At 40.9% G+C, this 12,852-nt stretch overlaps 1 protein-coding gene across 1 annotated transcript in view; it reads left to right on the forward strand.

Annotated features, from left to right (window-relative positions):
* stx (ubiquitin-like domain-containing protein stuxnet) overlaps window positions 1-12,852 on the forward strand; it is a 45,296-nt gene that overhangs the window by 21,434 nt on the left and 11,010 nt on the right. Inside the window, exon 4 of the mRNA XM_087359178.1 lies at window positions 5,743-5,799. Coding sequence (XP_087215304.1) covers window positions 5,743-5,799 — 57 coding nt within the window. The remainder of the gene's footprint in view (window positions 1-5,742; window positions 5,800-12,852) is intronic.

Consider the following 12,852-nt stretch of genomic DNA (forward strand, 5'->3'; position numbering starts at 1 on the left):
ACTAGACATCTTTTGCTGAAGGTTGAATCCGGAATATCGCAAACACGAAGTAGAACGATAATCATTTTGCGATCTTGAATACGTAACTTCGATCTAATAATCGATTTTTGAAGAAGATGGCGGCGTATTCACCCCCCCCCCCAAATAAGATTCCATCTTTGTTGATTGGAGAGATTAGAAATCAGTAAAACGTGAAAGGAAAACACAAATCGGAAGACCTAGACGCAGATGAGATGACTGTATTGAAATTGATCTAAGGGTTGCTATAAGTAGGATTCGAGGTTTTCACGGCGTTGAGTACGAAGATGGCGGTCTCCTGGGTTGTAGCGCCGTGTAAAAGTTACATAAGTCCTTGCTGCCTCCATCATCAGGGACAGATATTGGGATGCGTGTCGGCGGGATTAATTTGGCTGAGGGGTGTCGGGTTATATTGAACGGAGGGGCAGGAAAAAGGTCTTGAACAGCTGACCGGACTAGTCGGCGTGTTGAGCCAAAGTCGCTGCAGTGCACTGGGTGGGGTTACACACACACACACCTCTGTCCCTCCCTTCCCCTCCATGTTTTACGTAGACCCCCCTCCTCCCCGCCCTCGCAACGATCTCTCCCTGGCCCGTCGTAAAGGAGCGTGACGCATTTTTTTTACGAGTCTGTCAGCTGGGAGCCATTTCCCAGTAGGCGACGTTGCCACATCTACGAGTATCAGCAGACACCACCGCGCGCCCTTCCCCCGCATCGTCTGAACAGGCGAAGTATTGGATCAATGCATTGCGTGCTGTATCCTTGGCAGCAACTCCCTCCCCCCCCCCCACAAAGGGTGGTGTAGGAGGCGGTGGTCGAGTTTGGTTCTTGAATTCTAAATGTACAGCAATGTTACATGATTATCATGAAGTAAGTGCTGTAGAGAAGAGATTAAAAGCCTTTTAGAATAACAGCTACCGTACTATGGAGTGAGATTTATCTTACGTTTCAAGCGCTTCTTTTCTTGACTTCGTGTTCTGGACCTGACGGCTTTATTTTAAATTTCGGCTACGATGGTCTTAGGCGGTGCCCACTCGACCTTCTGATAGAAATAGGTTTAATTTACGTGAGGGATTTGAAAATGCAAATAAAAAAATGTGGAATGGCTCGTCTAAATAACATTTAAACATTCAGTCCGTACCGCGAAGAAAACACTACACTTCACCATTACAAGGATCAACTGGTTAACGCTGTTTAAGGAAATAATCGCTGTTCATAACGAGACACGCGCTGCGTGCATAATATTTAAGAATTCAGCCCGTACCGCGAAGAAAACACAACTCTTCACCATTACAAAGATCAACTGGTTAACGCTGTTTAAGGAAACAATCGCTGTTTGCAACGAGAATCATACGAAACCCACAAAATTGAGAGATATAGAATGTCAAACGAGGCGGTACGTATAATTACCACCGGGCTTTTAAATGTTTAATTCGCGTTTTAAGCGCGGTGCACCGCAAAATTAAAATGTTTCTTTTCTTCTTTTAATCAAGGCTGTGCTATTCGTAGGTGTTTCTGTATGTTGTGTGTAACACCGCTACTGTGTTTTGTCGGTGTCTGTGCGGCACATCTGGGCTTACCTTGGTGGCTGCTTACCGAAATTAGCACTGGCATGGCTGGAAGACACTGGACTAAAATATACGCGCTCCATTCACAGGTTCTTGAATGATGGTCGTGGCAGTTCTGACTTGCCAAAAAAAAAAAAAAACTAAACAAAAGAAGTGGAAACTACGCGATTTTAACAGCGTCAGGTTTTGTCGTATTGCTAACTCTAGTGTCTGTCTCTTGTTATAAAAGTATTGCAACAAGTCAGATTACATTGGCGGGAGATGATTCTTTGGCACCTTAATCTGTCTCTCTTCGTATCCTTTCTCTGCTGTAGCATTAACTTTATCTCTTTCTCTCATCACACGAAGTTACACTGCTTCTAGACAAAGGTTATCCAAAGCCTCATTCGTATTAGTCGATTTCTTTGAATGGAACTCTCTTGAAAACAAAAGAAATGCGAGAGACGAAGATTAACAAATGACGTAATTCGACATTGAAGATTTAACTGCAGATTGTGATGGAAGGAAACTTCAGATGATGACGCGGGAAGTGATAATTTTTTTTCAAGCCAAAACTGGTATGGTTTTGACATTCTCATGTGATCTTACGGGATTTCCTGTCTTCAGAGGTCAACTTGTTCGTAGGCGTAGGCGTACTACCCGGCCGATTTCATGGTCCCAGTGTCCTACACGAATATCTTCATTTAATCTCCTCCTCCCCCCCCCCCCCAACAAAGTAGATGTTGCAGTCAGCTGACGCCATCTTGTTCCGTACAGTGTGAACATGGCCTTGAATTTGTATTCCTCGCATTCAGAAGAGTTAACTAGTGTGAACGAGCCTTAAGTGAGTGCTGATGGCTTTGTCTGGTTAATAAATAGATTGGTGAGATCGCTAGTTCTATTTTTCGTGACATAACCACTTGAATTGGTTCGGGGGGGGGACAAGAACAATGAAAGATTAGCCGTGTTGCGTTCTTGAAAGTTTCTGCCGAAATCGAGTGTGGTCGAGAATGAAATCGTATCAAATACAGCAGATATTTGTTTAGAAAGAAGGCAGAGACAATGAAACATATACGAAGGATTTAATTTCTGCACGTGTTTTAAACACGTGTTCCTGTTAACGGGTGGGTTAAACTTTTCAACCCAATTTGTCATTCCAGGTGCCCCGTTTGACGGTTTATACTTCACGTTCGTTTTTTTGGGGGGGGGGGAGCTGGTGCGTTTGATTCACCGGTTAATTCCGCGTGATTTTCTTTGTCACTGTGCAGTTCCTCGAGCTATTTGCTGGCCGATGTACTTTTAAACAATCTTTCTTCATAATTCCTTACAGTTTCTTACCTATTGTTTTGTATGCGTTTCATACAAGGCAAGGAATTTATTGAGTCGCGATTACTTCCTTAAACAGCGTTAAAGAGTTGATCTTTGTAATGGTGAAGTGTAGTGCTTTCTTCGCGGTACGGACTGAATTCTTAAATATTATGTGTGAGCCTCGTTATAAACAGCGATCATTTCCTTAAACAGCGTTAACCAGTCGATCTTTGTAATGGTGAAGTGTGGTGTTTTCTTCGCGGTACGGACTAGATGTTTAAATATTATGTACGCAGCGCGTGTCTCATTATAAACAGCGATTATTTCCTTAAACAGTGTTAACCAGATGATCGTAGTAATGGTGAAGTGTGGTGTTTTCTTCGCGGTACGGACTGAATCCGTAAAAACGTTTTGGGCGAGTGTCGGCTAAAGCTGTTATGATTAATATTCCCAGATACGTAGCCGTGAAGTCTGTAGCAGTTGTTGTTGTTCCTAAACCTACTTTGTCAACATTTCCAGGATAGCCATTATTTTTTAGGACGCTGTAGGTTTATCTGTTGAAGCATTGCGTGCATAGAACACGTGCCAAGGTTAAAGCTGCATCGTTGTTGTTGTTGTTTTTGGTTTTTGTTATTATTATTGTATTTATTAACCCTTCAAAGCCTAATGGTAACAAATCCCACCTGTTTTAACGATCAGAAAGTCTGCATTTTTTTTATTTGTGTGTTTCGTTTGATTCTCATTGTAAACAGCTGCTATTTCCCTAAAGTGCAGTAACAAAACACATTTTTGGTTTAAAATTAATATACAAATATTAGACATTTGCATATGAAATTAGGATGAAATGCTAAGTTTTGCGAAATTTAATGTAATTTATTGCGTGAAGCGACTCGAATTTAGTATTTGCACTGACAATCTTTTACTCTGGCACCGACAATGTAATCGTCACAGTAGAAGGCGTCGTTAAATAACCTAATTAGGGGCTTTAATTAAGACTAATATTTGATTAGTATTTTATTTTTATAAACAGCAGTGACGCAAAACGATATATATATATTTGCAATGACTTGTAAATATTTTAACAAACTTGTTGGTGTTTATCGCATTTGGATGTTATTGTGTGTTTTTTTCGTCTCAAATAATGCGTTACGTGTATGAGCTTGCAGGTTACGTAATGAGATAAACTTTTACTTGCTAAGATATTGTAAAGAAAATATGTTGTTGTCGTATTTATTTTCATAAGATGTACCCGACGCTGAAATTGTCGGTGTGTAAATTGTCAGGACCCTGACACATTCAGATTAGGCCGAATTGTACTAAAATATTTCATTTTTTGGCATTCAAGTTTTTAATGGTAAATATACGTAACACATGTTTTAACAACGAATTTTACGTTTTGCCCACACGGTTTATTTGTGGGTTTAATACGATTATCTTCTTAAACTGCGATAAGCAATCTTTCGTTGTAATGGTGAAGTGTAGTGTTTTCTTCGCGGTACGGACTAGATTCATAAAATATTATTTTCGAGAGAGAAAGAGGAAATTGGTGGGGGAGAAGTGAGAGACACTTCGATATCTGGGGGGGAGAAAGAGCATCTTATAGCTAAAGGTCCCCAGGCAATGCCCGCTCGTCCTTCTGTTAAGGATAAAGTAAGAGTGAAGGCGTTAGTGTGATGATTGGCATAGAAGACGGAATTTTGAAATTTTGTATTAGAGAAAGCTGAGGCTATTAATTTGGAAGTTTAATACATAATTTAGAAGTTCCTACTGAGGGGAGGGGAGGGGGGTAAATTTTGACGGCGTTAAGGGGTGGTAAATTTTGATTAATTTAAATCGGGAGGGCTGCATGAGAAGCTTGCAGTGGCAACTTGGAACTTGGGAACCATCTCAGCATTTGCTTGAAGACAGAGGAAAACCAAGGAAAACCTGTGTCGAGATGGCTTTGTAATGGTGAAGTGTGGTGTTTTCTTCGCGGTACGGACTGAATTCTTTAAAATATTATTCAAACGCGCTACGGCCACAGATGATTAAACTGTTAATAGACAGATGAGCGTTAGTCTGCGAGCACGTTCAGAACATTTCGATTTGTAGCTGGTCTATCCGAAGTACCGTATCAACGGATGGGCGGTGTGAACAGTTGATCAACGCCTCGGTTCGTCTGTCCACACCAGTCCGTTACACGGCGCACTTTTGTGAAGAAGGTTACCGTTGTCTGATTTTAAGTGTTGCGGGCTTTTCAGGTCCCGTTTATTTATATTTTTTTCCCAGTGTTTCTTCGTCTCTAATCGAAGTAGGATGATAGCGGGTTATAACCCTACGGCCAGTCTGTGGTCGTTACACGAGGCCTATCTAAAACTTCTTGACGATGGTGAAGAGTCAATTGAATAAAAATTTACTTGGATATTATCCATCGTCTAGTAATAAACTGAGTAGGAATCTGAAGACGGAGATAGAGCCCCATCTCCGAAACATCGTTTTACGGTTTTTACGTTTTATTACTAGACGATGGATATTATCCAAGTAAATTTTTATTCAATTGTCCTTTGTTTTACTTTAATATTTATCCTGATACGAGGTTTTGTATGATTCTCAGAATAAACAGATTATTTCCTTAAATAACGCTAACAAATTTATACTTATTATAAACACGCGTCGATTGGTTTCTTAATCCATTGTTGCTGTGATATACAGTTTGGATTTATTCTGTGTTATTCTTAGAACTCCTAACGTGTTTTCATTGTCGTGTCCAAATTCATTGCCTGCATTTGGTGATTGCAGATTGAAGGATTTATGGAGTTTAAAACCTGATAAAAATTGCACTGTGATATAATTTCGTCTCGATTCACTAATGCGTTCTCTTGTCTTTCAGGTACAACGTCCAGAACAGAGTGTGATGCAGGCGCTAGAAAGTTTAAATGATTCTCAGGTAAGAACGAGTAGATTATCGATATCAGTTAAGATCGATTCCTTTCATATTTGGACGATGTGTGATGATTCTCATTATAAAGTCGATTGTGCCGTTTACGTTCGATTCGATTTCGTGTCGATCCCTGGGTGTGTTGGTTGGCGTAGTTGAAATTAGTTCCGAGTTTTATGTGGCGGTCGTTAATTGGTTTTCGAGTCGCGCCGGTCGTGTTGAGAGGGCGGCACAGTCCGAACGTAATGCCCCACTGTGGGTGTGATCGTGGAGTTTATTACGACACAAAATCCCACCCACTTAAACGCAGCCAATCCTTTAAATCAGTAACTCTGTTTCGCCAACATAATATATTTATGAGTTTCGCACGATTCCCAGAATAAACAGCGATTATTTCCTTAAACAGCGTTAACCAGTCGATCTTTTGTAATGGTGAAGAGTTGTGTTTACTTCGCGGTACGGGCTGGATTCTTAAATATTATGTTCGCAGTGCGTGTCTCGTTTCTTCTAAATTATGTATTAAACTTCCAAATTAATAGTCTCAGCTTTCTCTAATGCAAAATTTCAAAATTCCGTCTTTTATGCCAATCATCACACTAACGCCTTCACTCTTACTTTATCCTTAACAGAAGGACGAGCGGGCATTGCCTGGGGACCTTCTAGCTATAAGATGCTCTTTCTCCCCCCCCCCCCAGATATCGAAGTGTCTCTCACTTCTCCCCCACCAATTTCCTCCTTCTCTCTCTCTCTCTCTCTCTCTCTCTCTCTCGTGTCTCGTTATAAACAGCGATCAATTCCTTAAACAGCGTTAAGCAATCGATCTTTTGTAATGGTGAAGAGATGTGTTTACTTCGCGGTACGGACTGAATTCTTAAATATTATGTACGCAGCGCGTGTCTCGTTATAAACAGCGATCATTTCCTTAAACAGCGTTAAGCAACCGATCTTTTGTAATGGTGAAGAGTTGTGTTTACTTCGCGGTACGGACTGGATTCTTAAATATTGTTTACACGAGGTTTTGCGTGCGTCAGTGGGTTAAATTGTTCCGAAACACGTATTCGGTTCAAGCCGCGTCCTTTGTAACAAACTATTTTAAATAGACTTGTTGGTTGTACCATTCAAATAACGAAGGAATTCTTCACTCGTTTTGCTCTGCTGAAGAATGCGTGAAGCGTTATCCCCCCCCCCCCCTTCCCCCCCACCATATGACCAAAAATTGAAGTGTTTTTTTAGTAACGAAAGAATAGTTTTTGTGTATTTTTTCGCATTCTGAGTTGGTTTTTAGCGCATAAAATCTCTAGACAGATGAGTCACTCGGCTGATTTTGTAGATGTGCCTCAGCTGACGGACAGTGGAAACGTGTGAGCCGGCTAACGTAATGAAACCTCAGATGGTAGCCGTATCGTCGTAACCTCACGCAGTATTAAAACACGGAAATCTGAGCACGTCTGAGAAGCCTTTATGAGCGCGTGGGGGGTGTTAAGAGCAGCGATGTCATTGAATATGTCAGTCAGCTGTTAGAAAAAATAGGAATAGTCCATTTAAATTGATGGTGCATTTAAATGTACTTTAATTAATTTCGAGAAAAATTATTTTTCGAAGAGAAGCGTGTTTCCGTCTCCGTGTGTGTGACGTCAGTCCTTGGATCGTACACGCGTGGTCCCTGTCAGGGATTGGTTTTCATTTTTCGCGTGTTACGTAATTCACGTGTATTTATCTCGGCTTTTGCCAAACTCTTTTGTGAACGGAGAAAGCCGAGGGGCTGTTAGTGGGTGTAACGAGTAGAATCCGCGGAACAAACGACTGCGTTTCCATGGCGAAGAGAAAATACGCGAAGAACGTTTCTAATCGCACGATAAGCTTCTTATGTCGTGTATGCTTAACCCTTTGAAGCCGAAGATCGTCTGAATATTATTTATGAATTCAGTCCGTACCGCGAAGAAAACACATCTCATCACCATTACGAAAATCAGCTGGTTAACCCTTTGAATCCGAAGAGAGAGAGAAAGAGGAAATTGGTGGGGGAGAAGTGAGAGACACTTCGATATCTGGGGGGGAGAAAGAGCATCTTATAGCTAGAAGGTCCCCAGGCAATGCCCGCTCGTCCTTCTGTTAAGGATAAAGTAAGAGTGAAGGCGTTAGTGTGATGATTGGCATAAAAGACGGAATTTTGAAATTTTGTATTAGAGAAAGCTGAGACTATTAATTTGGAAGTTTAATACATAATTTAGAAGTTCCTACTGAGGGGAGGAGGGGTAAATTTTGACGGCGTTAAGGGGTGGTAAATTTTGATTAATTTAAATCGGGAGGGCTGCATGAGAAGCTTGCAGTGGCAACTTGGAACTTGGGAACTATCTCAGCATTTGCTTGAAGACAGAGGAAAACCAAGGAAAACCTCTGTCGAGATGGCTTTGAAGCCGAATCTCGTCTTCATAATATTTACGAATCCAGACCGTACCGCGAAGAAAACACTTCACTTAATCATTAGAAGTCGAATCAGGCGGTACCACATAAGATTTAACAAAAGAACATCCCGGTCAAAGCCTTAAACTGAGAAATGTGGGGGACAGATTTTACGTATGGGATTTGAGGTTTTCGCAGAGGTGAATCTGAAGATGGATTGTTGCCCCCTGAAGTCTGATAGAAGTTTACGATAATCGGTGGAGTCAGTAAGAACCTTTGAAACGTCGATAAACTTCTACCAGATTGCACGGTGCAAGTCTTCTTTTGGCACTGCGCTGAATAAGGGATTAAACTTTGATATTGGCATGTGTCCGCCCCGCCCCGTCCCACCCCCCCGATAGTGACAACGCGCTGATTCAAAGTAGTCATGACCGATAAAGCATGATGTAGAATTGCTGATTGTTCTTGGAACTCGCACGTTCCATTTTCTCGTACTATCAGCCGACGAGTCGTATCTCGAAGCAAACACACTCAAGATTATATTTCCAAATCGATATATACAGTCCGATTGTTTTAAGCGTGGATATTGGTTTGCGCGTGAGAAGTGTGGCAGTGAGGGGGGTGTCTGAGGAAAGGCTCGAGAAGGAAGGTGACGAATCACCTGTTTGTTGAAGGGTTGGTATTATTAAACCGTGTGCCCCCGTTTAATCCCAGACGTCGAAACAAAACCTCACTGCGCAGTCTGCGCACTGGACAATCGTAAAAAGTTGAACTGTACTGTCATTTCATTTAGACGACGTCCGAGTTCATTCTTTTCACCCAATTTCTTCTAAACTTTTTTAGCGGGACTGATAATAGGAAGACTGAAGAAGGAATTTATAAGTTCTTTGTAGTAATTACAACAATGCAACATGTACAATAACTTTTACCTTGATTTTTATGATGTTATGAAAAGATGTGTGGAGAGAAATGGTTAATTGTTGTCCTCTGTGTTTTAACTGGTAAAGAAATCGTTCGAAAGTTCATCACCCCATTCACAGAAATGTCGTCATCATTTCGTATTACGAGCTAGTCGAAAGGCGTTCACAGGTTCACTAATTGTTTCTGTAAAGTTGCATTGTTGAATTATCCTCCATTTTTCTTGAGATAAGTTTTATATGGTCATACCACGTGATGTTTTTGTAATAGAATTTCGCTATTTTCTCGTTTGCTGTCATGCGTGCTACGTGTTCAGACTACCCCGTTGTTATTTGCTCTCTTGGGTCACAAAATATCCACTTCGCCCTCATTATTGGCCTTGTGACAGTTTAGAATAGTCCACGACCATTTCCTTTCATTGTCCTTTCAGACGCGTTCAGAGTTAACCTTATCATCACATGCCATATAACAGTGCAGTTGAAAAGGGTCGTTACACCACTGGCAGCGTTGGTGGTGGTCAACAGGTAGCTCAGGTTGGAGGAAGGGGCTTTTCCCCAAACCAGAGATACTAGCCGAAAATCCAACCTTCGTATATTTTTTTTTATCTGGGTCCTATGTCCCTTAGACAGACGGTAGTCGGCTTTGTTATCCTACCAGAGCGATTACTTTGTGTTAGTAGAAAAAAAACCCGTTGAAAATCGACAGAGAATGGTACCTTTCCAGTTTTTCATCCTTTATTCTATTTCTTTTCGTTTTTTATTCGTCCCATACATTCGTCTCGTCTCTTTGTCTCCGTATTCCTGTTTTTTGGTCACATATTAGAAATAGTTCCAAAGACGGCTGTCAGATGGTAGCAGTATTTGTAAAAAAAATGTAAAAAAATGCCATCTAGTGTCTTTACAGAGAACTTTTAGGTCTCTGAGTGCGTGTAATACACGCAGTCATAAACCAGATCATCATAATCAGAATTTCGTAATAATCGGAACAAATATTTGTTTTACTCGACTGAAACTTAATTTTTATCAGAATGTAGATATTTATTTATGTACGATCGCTTCCTTCCAGATTACTATTCGATTATCTTTCTGTCATTATACGTTGTTACAGTCTGAGCCACTCTGAGCATTGTTGAATAAACTAGAAATTAATACGTCTTTGTTAACAATCTTATTTTGGGTGAGTTTGATTGACTCCGTGTTCTGAAGGTTGTAAGATTTTAATCTTTAGCAGTGACTGAATGCTATGAAGTCATTATTGTGCGAGCAGCCATGACATCATGACACGAACCGTAATGATGGAAGTGGATACAGTCTGCGAAACATTACAGGGAATGTGGAAAATCTTTGAACGTAGGAGTGGAAGAGGTTTGTTTCTTTGTTTACTCGTTAAGAATGTGTGTACCTGTCTAACTGTAGAATGCGAAACCTTTTGAGCTCAACGGGAAGTACGTCATCATTTCTGCTGTAGTCACACACGTGAAAGCATCGACCCTTTATGGACCGACCATGGTTGACTTTTTTTTTTATTAATGACGTTCAAAGTCCAAGTAAATTAAGGAAGAGTCTAAGCTGTTTGTGAGGGGGGCGTAAGGCTGTCAGCATTTTGGAGGAGTTCAATTCCTCATCGCATGCACGGATTTTCATTTAGATACCAGCGTTGTTTCCTTACGAAACGACATGTGGACTTGTAGGGAGATAACCAGCGTTTCGGAGGAACGTTCTGCCTCTATCTTCGCCCCTAAACTACATAGAAGAGGTTAAGAATTGAGCTGTAAATATTTTATTCGGGAACAAATGTTGGTCCATTTACAACAGGGCTTGTGAATTTCGCGATACGTAACCACAGGTACATTTAAAATATTAACGTAGACAGACACTCCAGTGCCAAATTTAATCTAAATCTGGCTTACGGACGGATAGATATTAATTTTACAAGGTAAAAAAAGTGAAATAAATAGGTTGTAGCCTGTAAATCGCGATCTAGGGCAAGTACGATCTTGGATTTATGTGTTTGAACCATCCTGGAACCATTTCTTTATTATTCGTGTTTTTTAAATGCCGATATTCGAAATACTTTGGGCCTTCATCACTTTTTCTTTTTCTAAAGTGTGTCTCCGCGGGCCAATGTTACACGAATCCACGTGCCCACCCATCAGCCCTGAAGATGGCAACGTAAATGTTTGCCGAAACATTGACTGATTAATTTTTAGGCAGAGTTTGCCCTCGTGTTTGCTTTATCGCGTTTTTGTAATCTGCTACGGGCGAGTGATTAGGTTCACGCCCCGGCCGATTTGACTACGCGTCTGAGTATCTTTTGAGGCGAGGGTGAGATAGGCAAATTGCGTTGTCATGGTAACGCATTACGTGGGAGGGGGGGGGGGAGTCAGCCGATGTCATTTTAAGCTCTACAACTCGGACTTGAAGCAGGGAAGTTTCCTCAAAACGGATATGCATTTTTTAATTTATAAATCTGAACAGATTGTAATAAAAATCGGTATTTTGGGGGTGTTTTTAACTGAGAAATGTTTGCATGTCGATATTCGGTCAGAATTGAAGAACTGTCGCAAACGCCGAGTGCAGACAAAAGAGTTTCTGGGGCAAATTACTAAATATTTATCGGAGCGAAACTCTTTTTAATGACGATGAATGAGCAACACAGTTATTGCGCTGTGCGTGTATTTACGAAGTTAGTTCGGCGAAGGAACGGGCAGCTTGCGATTTGATTAGTGTTATCAGCACCCGCGGTTTCTGGAACTCGTGTTTTCCCAGAAGACCTTGCCCTCTGCTGTGAGTTTCAGCAACTTTACTCCCGCAGTTACGTTTGAAAAGGGCATATGTGCAGCTCGTAACGAATTGTGTTCGTTCAACGCGTTTGGATGTGCAGTGAAGTGACTTTCTAAGCAAATTCTTTCAACACTTCCAAGTAAATATCCATTTCCATTAGCTCATACATAAAAATAGATCGCATTGCGGTTCGTTAACCTCACACAGACTGCACTCCGAAAATTGCGAAATAAATTACAGATCGATTATCGACTGTCGAAATTTTAAACAGCCGCCATGTTGTTATGTTCAATTTTTTTTTTTTAAAAAAAAAAATAACAGCAATTAAAGTTGCTTACCTTCGATTTATCGACATTTTTAGATCGTACTGGTGATTAGCATTCTGCCTTATGTTCAGAACTCCCTGCCTTGAGAGCCCGGCTTTTCATGATTTTCTCCAGTCGCACGAGGTAAATTCCAGGACAGTAACTTAAATTATGCCACAACTCTTGTCATTTCACACCCGTTTGTATTCGTTCTTTACTAATTCTGTCATTTGACGCTGCGTGGTATTTGTCAATAAACAGCAACTATTCAGAGGCGCTGGTGTTGCTTAAGATCTGTTAGTAACCCTTGAATGACGAAGCTCGAGTAAATAATATTTAGGAATTTAGTCCGTACCGCGAAGAAAATACAGCACTTCACCATTACAAAGATCAACTGGTTAACGCTGTTTAAGGAAATAATCACTGTTTATAATGAGACACGCATTGCGTACATAATATTTAAGAATTCAGCTCGTACCGCGAAGTAAACACAACTCTTCACCATTACAGAGATCAAATGGTTAACGCTGGATTAAGGAAATGATCGCTGTTTATAATGAGACGCGCTGCGTACATAATATTTAAACAGAGAGTCCGTACCGCGAAGAAAACACCGCACTTCACCATTACAAAGTTCATTCAGTTAACGCTGT

This window comes from Zootermopsis nevadensis, unplaced genomic scaffold (genome assembly GCF_977971745.1).
Source record: "Zootermopsis nevadensis isolate Lab colony 2312 unplaced genomic scaffold, Znev_1.0 Znev_ptg000031l, whole genome shotgun sequence".
NCBI lineage: Eukaryota > Metazoa > Arthropoda > Insecta > Blattodea > Termopsidae > Zootermopsis > Zootermopsis nevadensis.